This window comes from Magallana gigas, chromosome 10, assembly GCF_963853765.1.
Source record: "Magallana gigas chromosome 10, xbMagGiga1.1, whole genome shotgun sequence".
NCBI classification, from domain to species: Eukaryota; Metazoa; Mollusca; class Bivalvia; order Ostreida; family Ostreidae; genus Magallana; species Magallana gigas.
Window position 1 is genome coordinate 6,123,152 of NC_088862.1, and position 16,960 is coordinate 6,140,111.

Genomic DNA, 16,960 nt, shown 5'->3' on the forward strand with positions numbered 1-16,960 from the left:
GGTGGAATTAGGGGGTAGGATCAGGACAATCTCTTAAAAATTATTGTTCTGTATATAAATTAAAAACAACAGTTCCCCGTGAAGTAGGGGGATCGGCACCCTCTCCCCGTAGATACATGTGTCTTTTACCAATTAATACATGTATATAATTTTTAATCATCAATGAGTCCAAAATTAAGCATACTAGTATAATATCATACTATCAATGCTTTCTCTCATTAAATATCATAAATGAATAGATATTAAGAATACTAAACCCTATCGCCTTAAAAAATACAAACAATTAAAATACCTTTGCATTTGCGGGATTTCTAAAACACTGAGCCACATTGGTTCGTTTTTGCGTGTGAAACACGATTTTCATTAATACCTTTATCCGAGCAATATTCATTTTGGTGGTTTGAAATGAGATCCATGATCTTACAACTCCACAAGTCGAGACTTTGACACAGAATCAATGGAATCGATTGGAATTAACTCTCAAATAAGACAAATTTGATATCAAATGACAATAAGATAAGACTAGATTGTTGAAGTAAGAAAAACTAATTACTTGGCTTCTTTGTTCAATCTGATAGCGTTCTGTCAACAAACAAATGTAGAACCATTATGTCGACTGCTAAACTTTATTAGTGTTGTATTCAAGTGTACGTTGTTTGTTTGTAATTTTGTTTGTTTGTTCCATGCGCGGATCTATAGAGAGGGTAGGGGGTCCGCCCCCCCCCCCCTTGTGAAATTCATATTTCTTTAAAATTCTTTAAAATCACCAAAAATATGCCTCGGACCCCCCCCCCCCCCGGCAAACTCAAATAACCGTCGGACCCCCTATCTCCCCAGGAAAAAAATTCTGGATCCGCTCATATGTCGGATGAGCATTGCATGTTGACAACGTTTCAATTTATGTACACCTGGTACCGGTAAATGTACACGTAATACCCCCATCCACAACAATATCCTTACCATCATTCTATAGCTGTAGCTACGTTTGATCTTGCGTCTTGCAGTATATCTACATATAAAAGAGGATTAGACAGAAAGAAAAAGGCCAGTATGCAACTCGTTTGTGCATAATCTTATACATTTTACAGGAGAAATATAAATCATACATGCACATTCTAGCGTTGTATCTAGTAACTTCAAATAAATGTCATGTTTTTTTTTTTTCATTTTTCTGTAGAAAATCAAAAAGACACTCTTTATTTAATGAATTACATTAGATATTCTTAAACCATAACCAAGCGTATATAATGTATTTTTGGTGTATAATTAAATAAGTTATGAACATGAGACAATATACTCGATTGTGATAAAATTCGGCTGTTGAATATTTGGACCTTGTGAGCTGAAGCTCACTGTAGGAAAACCAACATGCAAATATATTCGCATTTTAAGTAAATATTTAATTAAGTTGTTTAACTGTTAAGATAAAAAAGGGATGGTTTGACTTAAATTTCTAAATGGCTGGATCTATCTTAAGTCTAACTCCTTGGCCATTTTCTGATATCCACAGAGGCAGTGAGCGTTAGACAGGGATCAGTATACTAGGTATATGTACATGGGAGATAAATTATTGGGAATATCTCCTACCGGAAAGCTGTCAGTTATCTTTGTTCAAAATAGAATACTAAATTCCCAAGGCTTTATTATGTCTCAAATCAGAAAATTGTAAGTTAAGTTATGTATCTTTTCATCTTTGTTTCAATTTCAATTTATTTATTGGCGGCACAATCAGACACCGGCATACTGGACTTCATGAATACAACAATATTGCGTGAGGCTAATTTCCTCAGACTCACAGTTTTATTGATATACAATACATGTAGATTATAAAAGAAACATAGCTGAATCTAAATTAAAAAAGGTCTTAAAAAACCAAAATCCCTAATCCAATAAATGATAAATCTTTCTTATAAATATTAATAAATCCTCCTGTATAGCCCGACGTAAAATGAAACAGCTTTAAAAAAGAACAAGAGTATGAGTGACAGCAATATACATATACGATTGGGTGATCTCTTTACCCCAATGGATCAAGGTATATAACAATGTCGTGCCACCTATTGGGAAGGTCTCGTAAACGTTAACATTAGAGGCTCGACAAACAGCTGATATATGGTCCCCGAGTTCCGATCAATGCTGAAGGGTTATCAGTTAGGAAACATTCAGAATTAATTTACAACATCTTAACATCGATCCAAGCAATACGCTCAGACAAGGTAAGGTCTAAGATGTTCATTTAATTATTAGGGTCTCTTCACCATCTCTCACTCTTTCTCACTCTATCCGCCCATCTGTCTGTCCGTCCGCCTGTCCCCCTCTTCCTCATGCTTATGTCCCCTCTCTTTAATTTATTCTCTCTCTCTCTCTCTCTCTCTCTCTCTCTCTCTCGTCCTTCTATCTGTCTGTCTGTCTGTCTGCCAGCCTTCTAACACTCTATATTAGATTTTAGATAGCTTTCTATTGTGAAAAAAACCTCAGAAAATTTACTGAATGCTGGGGCCTCTTATTGAATTTTTATTTTCCAAGGGGGGGGGGGGGGGGTCAGAACCCCCCCCCCCCCCCACCCGTGACCCCCTCTATATCCGCATATGGATTTGTCTGTGCCCGTCTATCATTTTTTGTTTGTCATCCGTCTTTCTCTCTTTCTTCAACAGATAAAAAGATAATATAAAAAACACTGCATTTCTTATACATTTCTTATATCTACATTCAACGTACATTTCTATTAACTCTGTTTCCCTTTTAATTTGTTCTGGGTTTTAATTATACTATGTTTCAATATAAAAGCACAATGGCTAGAGTGACGGCCTCATCTTTCCATCTATAGACTATAAGCTACATTCGTTAATAACGACTTTGAATAGAATAACTTCCTCCTTACAATAAAAGAGACCAGTTTCCGTTGTGATTCCAAGAGATCTTCGGATTTGCAAAGCCAATAACAATACGAAAAGTATAACTACTGTATGCCATCTCAATTGAAGGGTCTCATAACACACAACGCTTGTATCGGAATGAAAACAGTGTATGTTTTTGTTTGCTGAATATTTATTGTTTTATCATTTGGCTCATATTATCATTTTATTATTTTCTGTCTTTACCGAAGAGATAAGTAAGCAAATCTCAACCCACGTCAAGTGCATAATCAGACAAGGTTGTTCATGTTTCAGCATTTCCAATGAATTCTTTCAAAAGGATCCGAATTCCCTAGATGCACCTCAGAAACAGCTAGCCTCTAATTTTCCGGAGAATTTAAGCAAAATTGTACGTTTTAAAAAAATAGCTCAGGGACAAACTGTCGAAAGATGATACAAATTTATCATTAAAAAGGACAGATGCACCATTTATTAAAATTACATGTAATGGTATATCTATGAGAAAATTCTTTCCGAGTGAAAAATGCGGGTAACACCCCCTGCACCCTCCTTTGCAATATGGAGCGAGTGAGAGGCCGTTGGACTGATGAGAGAGAGAGAGAGAGAGAGAGAGAGAGAGAGAGTCATACTAACAATTGGCTCTAGAGAAAAATACAATTCAAAGTTTACCTATGTGTACATTTCAGTTTTCATAATGTCATAAAGTCACGTTTTAGAAATTCAAGAACTATTATTTCCACCACGGTAAAGTATCCATGCCGTCGGCGATGTATAGAACCTCTGAAATATCAGAAATGTAGATCAGTATTAATAGCAAACATGTTCTATGTATCGTTTACACAATGACAAAACGAATCCACAAACCACAGATCGAGTTACGTTATTAAAGTCAACAGTATCCTTTGCAAAAAAACTTAATAAGCAATAAAAGTTTTGCTGGTTAAAATCTAAAAATAGAGCAATGACGTCACAAAAGCCCATTAATAAAAAACTAGAATTAAAATTATGCATATTTCGATTGGGAAGAGCCGTTAAATAAAAACATCTCATTAATCATCAAAGTAGTAGTTTAGTTGTAGGAATTAAGGTCTGTTTACGAATAGAAAACGTTTCCTAGTTTTCCTGTTTGCTTGTCATATGAGACGAAACGACTTTCATTGTCCCAGGAGACAGAGTGAGACAGTATATGGGGCGAATTGTGTGAAATATGCAACGGGATTTAATTTGGGAAAAAAGCGGTAGTACCGCTTACGTGTATGATATGAAAAAAAATTCCGATGCACTTGACAACTGACGAAAGAAGTAAAAAAAGAAAAATGACACTCCATTGTAACTTTTTTTTTTAGAATTCGCGTCGAGTAGTGTTGTTGTATATATCTGGATTAAACACGCCGTACAATGTATGTATGTATATATAATTACAAGTACACATAAGTATCGGTGTCCTATGTTTACATTCAGTTACTGACTTCTAGATGACCCTTTAGCTACACCGGCTGAAAAATTAAAAACGCTTTCGTTTGATTAGATAAAAACCGCGCGAGAAAGTGAGAGGGGTTAGACGGTCAATTAATACAAGCTGTGGATTTTACCACGCTAGCTGTTCATAGTAACAAAAGAAAAGAATCTAATTAACAATGGACGAGCATCAACTTTCTATTCTATCTAACATGTAGTGTTTTTGTGGACACGGATAGAATTTTTTTTTCAAATTTCTAATGACATGCTTTAAAGACGTACATCGTAAACAGTGCACAAAGGTATGACAATGTGTGTGTGATTTCTAACGTAAGGAAACTAATTGGATTTTAATTCACCAGGATTCAAGTAAGTAAACAGTGTTATAGATTTGTGACAGGGGATTTTGAAGCAGGGTTTATGGGGAACAGCTATAGCTGGGGCAAATTTCTTGTTGGTGTCGGGTAAATAAGACTTTTAAAACTTTACGACTGTCGTTTACTTGAGAGGGGTCAAGTGTAACATTGGCGAAAAATTAGAAAGTGTTTCCACACAATTCTTATCAGTGATGCATTTCGAGAACCAACCGCGGTTTTTCAAATTGTGAAATTAAAAAATCAAATTCAAACATACTTGACGAAAAGAAGTTCATTAGTTTTGAAATTTGACTTAAACGCATGAAAATCTTTTGAAAGAAGTTAAATTAGTTGAGGAATTTGAATATTTTTGGGTGGGCATGAATATAACTGCGTTAACTACCTGTATGTTTATCTCCTTTTGAAAAAATAAGTTTTTGAGTGACAGCTTTCAGTCTGTGATGGATTAATTTCCCTTCCGTCTGTGATTAACTTTACAGGTGATACAAATTAATTCATTGACAACGGATATACAATATAATGAGATTGAACAAATAAGCTAATTAATATACAAAACGTGGGGGGTGGGGGGTGAATGGGGTTTGGAGTTGGATGATATACTTGTATTTATACACGTACATATGTACGTATCCTTTCTATATGTACAGTTGTTATCTGTTCTGTTCAAACTTGTTTATATAGTACAGTTGTTTATTTTGTACTGATGTACTGTTTGATGTACTTGACCACACGAGAGAGAGAGAGAGAGAGAGAGAGAGAGAGAGAGAGAGAGAGAGAGAGAGAGAGAGAGAGAGAGAGAGAGAGAGAGAGAGAGAGATCACACCCTTTCCAGAAATCTTACCTCCTTAGAATCCATGAATTTGACTCTGTAATTATACGTAAATGTATATCATTATATCCAGACAGTCATTTAAAAAATACTTTTGAATTGTTCAGATTTCTCATTATGTCATCAAAGTAATACATCCAGATCCCATTCCCTGAAAAACTGCAGAGTCACAAAATATTTGTCATATCATATATGATTTAGTACGCATACATTTGGAACAAACAGTTATACTATACTATGTTATGCTTTTGTAACAAAAGAAAATTTAAAACAGGAGGCGAGGCGTTTGCATATAGCTGAAATTGAGGTCCTGTGTTACAGGTATTCTATACAGGTATTCTATACATACACAAACAAGTATCATTCACATGTAGAAACAAACAAACACTATTATATAATAACTATTATATAATTTGTATGATTGGTGTCTTATGCAAGATGTTTAAGGTGTTTGTAAAAAAATAGATGCAAACCCTTTTAAGGTAATAGCATTTGTTGTGATGATGGATCTTATCGTGTCTGAGTTTTTTTTAAAGAAAGCCACTACAAATGATACAACTGTGTGTATACAAAAACACAACGAGATTAATTTTCGTTGCAAACAAAGCAAACGGGTATTATAATGAATGTCGTGTAAATGTTAATACTATATATACATAATAAATGACAGTGATTTTTTTTCATTTTGTATTATACACAAGACAATAGCAAGATAGAGTGTATCTAAGTGAAGCAGTTCTCTTGCAGTTGTCTCATTCATTTAAATGGCAAGTTTTTGTATGTTGCTGATAAAAAAAGAATTTGTAAGTGTTATCATACTGTTAAAGGAAGCACAGATGTAAAAGTCTCGCGAAATAGCAAGCGCTTTACAAATTCTGATGGGCACTTGAATTGAGGAGAGCATGTCGTTGTGTTTTTGCTACAATTAATTTTCCTTGTCCAATTTGAACGACTTTTAACAAATTTAAAACTATGTAGTGGCCAATAGTAACCTTGGTAACGGTAGCCATGACAACCTTAATTATCACTTTGTCAGACCGCTCCATAGCAATACAATAATGAACAGAAAGCAGTAATAATCAATAGGAATTAGAATTTTAAAAGTGATTTGTTAAAAAAAAGTTCATGCTGTGCATAACCTTACAAAAATGATCCCATGATGTTGATTATATTTGAAAGCTTTGTTTTAAAATTTCTTTTCTTTATTTTTGTAAAAGTTTGAACCACTTAAAACTGCAAACGTAAACAGTATTTGCGTACAAAGTTGTGAATTCCACACCGAATCGAATATTTGCGTGGTTCATTTGTTTCTTTGCCTTTGTTTCTTTATTTAACTCTGTCAGGTAATCACGTAGAATTAATTAACACTCCTCATTAACAGGGGGGTCTAGTCTCCTACCTTTAAGCCATCATTTCCGGGAAATGTTTTCTTTTGATCTGATGTTCTCTTTCTTATGGGTCTTACACGAGTTTTATTGTCGTTAGAGTATAGGTCAAGGTCATACTGTCAGGGTCAATGGCAAAAATAGAAACAGGATTATACATTGTCGCTTCTGTAAATTGGGTTAAAACTTGCATTCCCTACTAAACACCAAAGCTAATATCATAATTCGTCGTGTAAAAATTATACATTTTGTATTTTGTCAGCAGCATTTCTTATTTCGTCCAAGGTATGCCATTTTTTCTTATTTAATAATTTTTTTTTTTGTAATTCATCATTTGCTGTTTGGTTGCCATACATGTATTTCAATATTTGAATAAAAAAGAGTATGCCAAATATTTATTTTAGATATGTACAATTTTGATAACTTAAAGATGAATCTATCTCTCTGCACTCTTATACAATCAGGATTTTTTTTTTGATTTGCGTTCCTTAAAAAAATTAATGCATTATTCATTCCGCAATATTAATCCCTTCTCGGGGGGATTTTACGTCGGAGATTTGGTTACGGAATATTGTAATAGAAACAGAATGAATAACAAACAGATGTTTTAAGCTCAGGAAAATGGGTTCATCTGACTGCATACGAAGTACAATAGAGAGATTTCATTCTAAAAATAATTCCCAGATTCCCAGATTCAGACAATAATAAAATCCGATGCACGCGCGTACAATTATTGCAGACAAGAAAAATAAAAGCCATGTTGCATTCGAAATGGCGCTTAAATTGTATGATATCAAACACAATACTTTAAAACGTACAAAATCCAAATTGAGTTTTTACCGAAAATGAAATTTTCCTGTTATTTTTTTGTAAGCAAATTTCGTTTGTTAACGTTTCAAAGAAACAAGGGTTCCCTGGAGTGCAATACAATTCTAAGTGAAAATAGATATAGATATTAAAAAGGTTATTAAGTAAAGATCAGTAGGAATGGCAGAAAACATTACTCCAAAAGTTTGAAGAACCTTGCGATCTTTTAGACAATATTTTTTATATCCTCTTTGTTCTAATCGTTAGGACTAGATAGAATGTTTGAAGATTGGAAACGTGCTTATTATAAATGGAGGAATATACAATGAGGACTAAATAAATGTTTTTGACCAAAGACTAGATTGTCAGAATCAGGAGAATGACAAAAATAATCCAAGGCTAGTCCTATTTCGGCATAAAAGCTCAAAATGTTCTTTCACTTAGAACCATTTTAACAAGACCTTGGATTTTCAGTAGGGCGTAGCTATCAATTCCTTACGTCAAAACAAATTAAAATGACGCGGTTTCTAGCAAAATATGCATCAAATGCGCAGTCTTGGCTCAAAAGCCAGACAAATCTTGTTGATTTCAAAGAGCCATGGCTGAGTGGCTAGCAATGAAATAGACAGGTCTACGTCACATTGCTGTTTGACACAACTACCTAAAGTCCAAGCTCTTGGTAAATTGCCTCTAATATGAAAACAACCTCCACACAATTTCAATGCACATAACTATAAACAAGGTATAGTAAACAAAATAGAACAAGACTAAGTTGACATTTAGAACTATTGGAAGAACACGATAAATCAAAAACTGAAACGAAAACATAAAAAACAATATTAAGCTATCGTGTTTTGAACGGTTTGCGGTTTGCGGTTTTTAGCCGCCCCTTTAACTATGGCGTCATGTAGATCATGACCTAACAAATGAATAAGACAGATGACGAAAGACGAAGCATAATTAACTTGTCATATTTGGAAGTTTATTGTCAATTTGTGTTGGTTAAAAATCTAATGTCATCGTAGTCCTCCTATTAAGTAATGGGTGTAGGCTTTGTGTAAAGTACTGTGGAATCATTTGAATTCGTGGCGCTGTAATTTCGTGGATGCGTCGGTTTTCAGTTTCAGTAAGATAACTAAATCTTTCAATTTTCCGTCGAGGAAGTTAATTCGTGGGTGAGGGCTACCCACGAATAACACGAAAATTGAGCCACCACGAATTTTAAAGATTCCACAGTATGCATATGATTTTTGTAGCCATAAACTATTATATATTAAAAGAAATTCATATATATTTTAGCTTAGAAAATTAACATTTTTCCCAATATATTTCTATTATTAATTTCTCAAGATTATTAATACAGTCTAAAAATGACTACGATCATCCACATCCATCTAGAGGTTAATTTTTTAGGCAGCGAACCTTGTACATGTATTTACGTCAAATTGAAATTCAAAGAAAACTTATTAAGGAGGTTGGCACCTGAAATAATAGTCAATGTCAATCATCTGAAAACCACTTGGATATAAAGATGGGGAGCTAAAATGTTCATTTATTTTATTTGTGACCCATGTCACATGCCATTTTTTGGAAATATAGGGCCCCAAACAGAAATGATAATTTCTTGAAATTTTTGCTAAAATTTGACATGAAAATTGATAATTTGAAGAAATCAAACAAAATATTCATAGTTTGAATTACCGTATTATTCAAGTATGATTTTGATACAGTACGAAGTTGAACACATGTAGTGACTATAAAAGTAAAATACTTTACTGGTGGCTTCAAAGCCAGTACATAATGAACACAACAACAGATGTTACAAAATTCTGGAGTACATGTAATCAAATTATAACGCAAATAAATAAAAAATATAGCAATGAAATCTTTCCAAAACTTTGCATACAAATAGACATACATTTAATGTCTCATTTAAAAGTAAAACAATAAGGGGTCACATCTCTAAAATTTGAGATATAGCCTGAAATAAGCTAATTTTAGGCCAAGATTGGAATTAATTTTTTTAACTTCTATGAAATATAAGCTAAATATGCCAAAATATATCGAAAGAAATATCAAAATATATTGTCTGAATATGTTTTCTAGAACACCATGAATATATCGTAATACACAAACTATCTAGAAGTTTGGTCTGCGCTGAAAATTAGGAAGCTAAAGTAGTACTATAAAATTATTGAGTTATGAAAATTGTTCATTTCCCTCTTGAAAACCTTCCGCCACAAAAATATAGTTCCTCACTAAACTCTGTAAAAACGTAATTTTTTAAAAACAATTTTTTTCGATAAAGTTTATTTGGCACTGTAAAATATAAGTATTATACTAGAAATAATATGTGATGCAGAGTTTTTAGACTAGAGGTGACCCAAAATGGCTACCCAAAACCGAAGGAGCGAACCTCTTTAAAGACTCATAAAAGATCTTCAAGAGGAAATAAAAATATCTAATTACCGCTAGATAACTGTAACCCCTCCCGAAACAAAATAATAGAAAAGGAAGAAAAACCAAATGATCTTTGCTTTGAATAAGTGTGGTTTTCGTTTAATCTGTACAGTTTTAAAGTAGACCCGAAGATGATTGATTTGAATAATAAGATATTTAGTGGCGCCGGATAAAGGGGAAAAGTGGGGTTGGATAGGTGAAAGATGAACATCGCAACTTGCCGTGACTTACATGTAAGTGGCGACCTCTTTAAGAAATTGAGGCGTTAGGTGGTTTTAAAGTAGGTTAAAAAACTAATTCCCAATAAACTAAAGTTATTTTCCTTAAACTTTCTACTTAAGTAATCATGATTCAACGGATATCTCTTTTTTTTCGTTGCCGGAAAACAATCATTAGTGTGATGTTATCTAAAAATAAAATTTATATATAACATAAACACCAGCTTCAAGCGACATAGCGGACCTAAAAGAATATGATAACCAATGGTTATAAAAGCGTATCTGGTAGGCTTTATACATATTTATTATTATGACCTTACATCTCGATCAATTGATATTTGGCCGAGTTCAAAACTGACATGTTTCTTCCTTTTAATGTGCGTTTGGTCAAATTAAATTCAGCGATGATTTCTCTTTCCGTGCCAGTTCCATGATAATTTTCTAAGCGTACATTTTCTTTAATTGCTCCTGCAATTGGCGTGCTCGTTAGAACTCCTCTGTCGCCATTGCAAGCATATGTCTTAATCAAATGATTTCTCGCAATCGCCTTATAACGAGGACGCACCGGAAATGGGAGCGGGAACGATTCGAAAACTATTTTCACTCCATTTCATCTTCTACTGACATTAGAAATATGGACATCGGAATGGGAGCTTTTAACTCTATGTACAGTTTTCATTTAGTTCAAAGTCGTCCGCTAACATTAGTTCTTAGCAAAAATACATTTTATTACGGTTTTTAATAGATACACAAATAATTAAGGTTATATTTCTGTATGAGTAAGACCCGCAAAGCACCAAAGGATAGAACATCACTTAGATGCTACAAAAAGAGCTTATCAAATAAATTAATTTGTTTTGACATATTTTTGATCAATGTTTGTATGTTTTGCTGCTCAAATATGCGTAATTCATTGTTAAGAAACGGTACACCGAGTTTTTGGGAAGTGCAAAACACTTCGACGAGGAAAGCCCAGATGCAAAAACTCTCTCTCTCTCTCTCTCTCTCTCTCTCTCCAAAAATAAATATTTACATATATAAGATAAAAACAAAATAAGATATATTTTTTAGAAGACTTACTAATTTCATTCATTCGTGACAGTACTTTGGAATGCAAATGATTTATAGATATTCATCTTTACAAGTGGCGTGATAAAAATAAAATTTGAGCACATGATGGCAAACTTTTGATGGGTACCACCGGCTGAATGTATTGGTGCCGGCTTTACTCTGCGGGTATTACGCACGTAATATGTTGCGTTTCTCTGCAACTGAAGCTTAGCAATAAAACTGCAAACATTAATGGTTCTATTTGTTGTAAGATTTCAGATTAATGAGGCATAAAACCTGCACCTCTAAACCTGTTTTGTAATCATGCTCAGCATATTGCAATGAATTCTATATCCCAAAGAGCATATTAGAAATTGCAAGAAGGCTTTTCACCGATAGAAAAAAAAGCCAGAAAGAAATTATTGCACGCGATGTGAAAATATTCATTTCTCTTTTCAACGTTCAAAAATCTTGAAAATAGTGAATGGTATCATTGGTAAAGAAGGTTTGATGATGAAGAAAGTATCAATAATATTCGTCTTTGATGTATAGAATCTTATTGCTATCTTTCCTGCTGGATCCGACTCTATGTTTGTCCATCTTATCTCGACAGGGAGGAAATGTTCTTCCGAAACATACTAATGAGCACGAGAGAACAAGCTTGACAATGAAATATCGGACATGTGTACGCGGCCTGCCATTAAAACGTCTTGTCGACAGCATTCTAATCGTAGAAAAACACGAAATATACAAATCGTCAGCTTATCTTGTATTTACCAATTACTACGGTGGACGGTATATGGTTGCCGTTTAAAGTGATGTCGTGATTTTTTTTTAAAATTTAGTTCATATTAATTCTGAAATCGTTCAAAAATAAAACAACTTGTTATTAATTTAATTTAATTCTTCACTTATATTGTGACGTCATCTTTGGTGTTCTTTTTAGAGCAATGATATAAAAAAGTTTAAATGTTTCCTTACAAGCATTCTACGAGCGACTTAGCAGTATTCTGTGTTCAAACGTTAATTGCTAGAATGAAATTACGTTGACTACAGAAATAAGTTGGGTTTTAAATTTAAATCCATAGAAGACAAAGAGATACAACAATTATTTACAGCTTTTGTTCTGTAGTTTCAGTACCAAACTATTCTTTATAATAATTTAACGCAAGAAATACAATAACAAGAGAAAAGCTGTCAATGTGACAGCAAACCGGGTTTTCTTTTATGTGAACTGTATCCATAATCCATGTCAACCCGTATCCAGTGAAATAGAGAACCATATATACAATATTTTGCCAAAAAAAGAGTAAGTTCAAAAGCTGGTTTTTTTTCATAAATAATCAGAAATCAAAATCCTAGCAATATGCACACATCTGATATATGTACAATTAATCTGCACAAGAGCAACTTCCTATCTTGAAAACTGTAGGAGGAGTTATCCGTACAATGAGGGTACCCAATATGCAATATTTTTCTAAAAAATGACTAAGTTCAAAAGCTGGTATATTTTTCATAAATTATCGGAAATCAAAATACTAGCAATATGCACATCTCTGATATATGTACAATTGATCTGCAAAAGAACAACTTCCTAACTTGAAAACTGTAGGAGAAGTTATCCGTACAATGAGGGTACCCTTTTGGCAGCCGCCCGCCCGCCATTTTCACCATTTTAATTACCGGATTTTTCCGTTGGAAAACCCGGTTAAAAACGACGTTACGTCCGCCATGTTGCCATCTGTAAGCTGTTTACCGTCATAAATATAACGGCAAACCAAAACTTTGTTGCATCATTCCGAGCCCGAGGATACCAAACAAAATTTCGGCCCATACCCGATCGCTATACGCTACTATGTTCGGAAAATATCTAACTGAGTACTATGTTAATAGACAGATAAACGACAATACCCTTTTTTAAAAACCATCTATAAGCAGATAATGATGTGGAGTTTACAGGAAATATTCTCATGTGACCGACGTTATCCAATCAGAATTATCGGAGATAAAGTGAATATGCGTGTTTTTACAATCCGGATAGGTCGTTTTCCGACGAACAACTGTTTTGCTATGTTCAATTCCGATCATGTTCAGTAAAATAACGCCAACATTTACCATACAGATTAGTGAAAATACTGAATATTTCAGTAATTGGATGTAATATAGCCATCACACGCTTCCGGTGTTTCATGTCATTTCCCCTTTCGACGTTTACTCTTAATAGGGATGGATGGTCGTGGCCATTTTTTAGACTATATTTATCTCCTTGAGAAGAAGAGTTAAGGATACAGAAAAACATTCAAGAATTAAGGCTATAACATTTAGAGTTTTTCTTCACTGAGTGACGGTTTATCACGGCTAAAAGTACAAAGTACCATATCTGAAACTTTAAGGTAGATCTGATGGAAAATATTCTGACCATCCAGCCTCTATGCATAATAAAATATTTGTTTGAATAAAAAAATACCGCCTCCTTAAAAGCCAATACTTCAAAATAAAGTGTAACGTATATGGTTTAAGGGCAAAATTCACTATTGCCTCATTTTGTGTCAAGAGAGCTGATATCAATATATAACGACAACCACATGCACAATGACATGTAACTAGGATAGGCTGTTGTTGTTGCTGTTGTCTTTTTTTTTTTTGGCGGGGGGGGGGGGGGGGGGGGTGTTGTTATTAAGTATCAACAGAGAGCCCGAGGTCTTTCAATACTTTCATTTTCACCCAATTACCGATTGCGGGCATATTGTAGTGGAAAATATTTTGTAAACTCTGGATATTTTTCACGGCTTTATCATATTAACCTTACTCTTGCGTCTAGACTGACAGAACAACAGTGGAACCTCATTAATCCGGACAGCTAAATAATCCGGATAAATGAAGAATCTAGATAAAAAAGAGTTTTCACTTTAAGAGTGCTTTACAGCATTTTTAAGATTTGGTTTCATTAAAAGTCCATCCAAAAAGCAAAGCGTCGGGGTAAGTGGCATCCGGATTAACAAGATTTCGCTGTATGCAGGCTTTTTAGCTTTTCTTGATTTATTTGAAAAGATTAAAAACGTGATTCTATATCAACATGTTAATTCAGTTGTGATTTAAAAAAGAAACTTTTCTGAATTAATTCACTCATCTCTTTAAAACTACAAGTATAGACAAACGTAATGATGAAAAAATTGTCATTTAAATGCAGGTTTAAGAATTATAATTATATCATGCTAAACAAAATACAATCATGTTGATACTCGATAATTAATGATGTGATATGTGTACACGGTTATCATGTTTTACTGCAGAATGAAAATGAAACTTCTCTTATTTTACACCAAAATCTCACTCTTATATATATAAATGTATTAATACTCTCTCTCTCTCTCTCTCTCTCTCTCTCTCTCTCTCTCTCTCTCTCTCTCTCTCTCTCTCTCTCTCTCTCTCTCGTATTTATTAATTATGAATTAAGTATCCTAATTAATAACTAAATGAAAAGTTAAATAAATAAAGTAGTAGGTATTAAATTTACAGATTGGAATGCGACTTCTTTTTCAAAATGAGCCCTAGGCCATTAATTCTCCCTGCAATTTGCTCTAAAAATTTATAGGTCATACCAGCATTACTTAATCTCTCAATCTGGCAAATCTAGTTTTCGAACCAGCGTGAATTCCCAGGACTTTTCATGCACTTTCTCTGAATGAAATTTTTCAATTTTCGATGCCGGATAAATTCATCATCACTGCCATAACTCAGTTGATAAGGCGGCGCATTTATATTCGTGTCGCCACTGTAGTCGTCACAAACCATTTTTTACCCATCATTCCTTGCGAACCTGCGATGACAAACTGTACGCGGGAAAAAAAATTGTTTAGTTTAGCCATATTTTGCTGTTTTCATCACCAGGTCGAGCTCATATCTAAGGTTTGTTTATATATGTCTCTGTTTTTCCTTCAAGGCGTATACATCGATTGTGGAATTGAGAGAGAGAGAGAGACTGTGATATCCAAGCGCGCACACTGATCATAGTTCAGCAGACGACTCCATGCATTAACCCAAGACCATGTATTGGATAGCCCTTCTGACTTTAACACCAATGGTAGGTAAAGTGCTTAATTAATTATCTTAATTAGCATATCGAGTATGGTTAATTACTGTAGTTAGGGCTTTCAGCTTGAAATTGTCTTGTACGATGGAGAGTTTGGAATCAAAGTGTTTGGTATCTTAGATATCAATAAGGGTGGAATATCCGAAGACAAAGTTAATATTTATTTAATTCTTTTTAGAAACCAAATGTAATAAGTAAACATCAGGAACGTGTACTTTTTAAGTACATAGTTTAATTGGTTTGTTGAATGAAAGTCATATTAAAGTTATATTAAATATTTTAGGGAAAACATATAAGAACTAGCTTGCGTGTAAATATCTTTCGATGGATTCAAAACGGCCATTTTAAAATAAAAAAAAATTAGTGAATTGTTTTTTCAACAAATTAAAGGCATCTTTTTAAGATTTTATCATTGCAACAACTGTTATAACCTGTTCACGAGAGTTTTTATCGTGTTTTCTAACAAGGAAGCTGAACTTCAGTGTTTCATATTATATGGGGAAAAATGTGTTTTTTAACCCATGAAGTCATAAAAGTTTTAAAATCTTTACTTTGAATCTGTATTAGGTTGAAGTAAAATACAGAGATGCTTTTCCTTTTCAAGTTGTTTATATTACTCCCCAATTATGGCTCACTTTAATATGCACAGTTAGAATGAGTCCGAATACACAGTCATGTGCCGTCAGATTAAGTTCGAATATACCCGTACCTGCATTATAATATTCTGCAACGATTAAGTTATTCAATAGGTACATGTATGCTGTTGTTAATTAGTTTGCCTATAATTGACCACCAATTTACGTTTTGAAAGAGAATTGAACAAACCTACGACATGTGTTGCCTCGGTATATGTATATTGTATACATACTCTTTAAGTAATAGCTAGCAATGATTTTTATACATCAAGGTAAAAACCCGATGATAAGATATGTATTTTGCACCATGATTTTACAAACAAATAATATTCTAAAATCAAATAGTTAATGCAATCGGCAACTAGGTCCGTTGATAAAAAAAAATCTACAATCAATAAGGAAACAAAACGCAAAAATACAAAAAAACAACAACTGCGAACAAGTGCCTCCCGTGGTTCTTACATCAAAAATGTTAAAAAAAAAAGAAAATCTAACAAAAACTACTGAAGCTTCGCACTGATAACAAGCGATACAGAGCTCCAAGCCACCACATTCACACTTTAACTAGATTTAGATGGTTTCTGGTTTTGCGCAATGTTCCAGCTGATTTTTCCCTATATAAATGATTTGAAAAAAACCCCAAAATTCAAAGCTTTTGTAAAGAACTTCTCTAATTCCAACGAACTCTAATAGACTTCCTCCAGTATTATGAACCCAGGGTTTCAATTCGTAGCATAAAAATATGAGGTTTTTTTTTTTTTAACTTTTTAAA

The 16,960-nt window shown here is 33.7% G+C and overlaps 1 protein-coding gene across 7 annotated transcripts in view; it reads left to right on the top strand.

The window, feature by feature from the left end:
* Positions 1-2,056: 2,056 nt before the first annotated feature.
* LOC105329080 (calcitonin gene-related peptide type 1 receptor-like) overlaps positions 2,057-16,960 on the top strand; it is a 33,001-nt gene continuing 18,097 nt past the window's right edge. The window contains exons 1-2 of one of the 7 annotated variants that reach the window (XM_034452520.2): positions 2,057-2,216; positions 15,404-15,544. In XM_034452520.2, the coding sequence (XP_034308411.2) occupies positions 15,509-15,544 (36 nt within the window). In that variant the 5' untranslated portion in view covers positions 2,057-2,216; positions 15,404-15,508. 7 annotated transcript variants of the gene reach the window in all.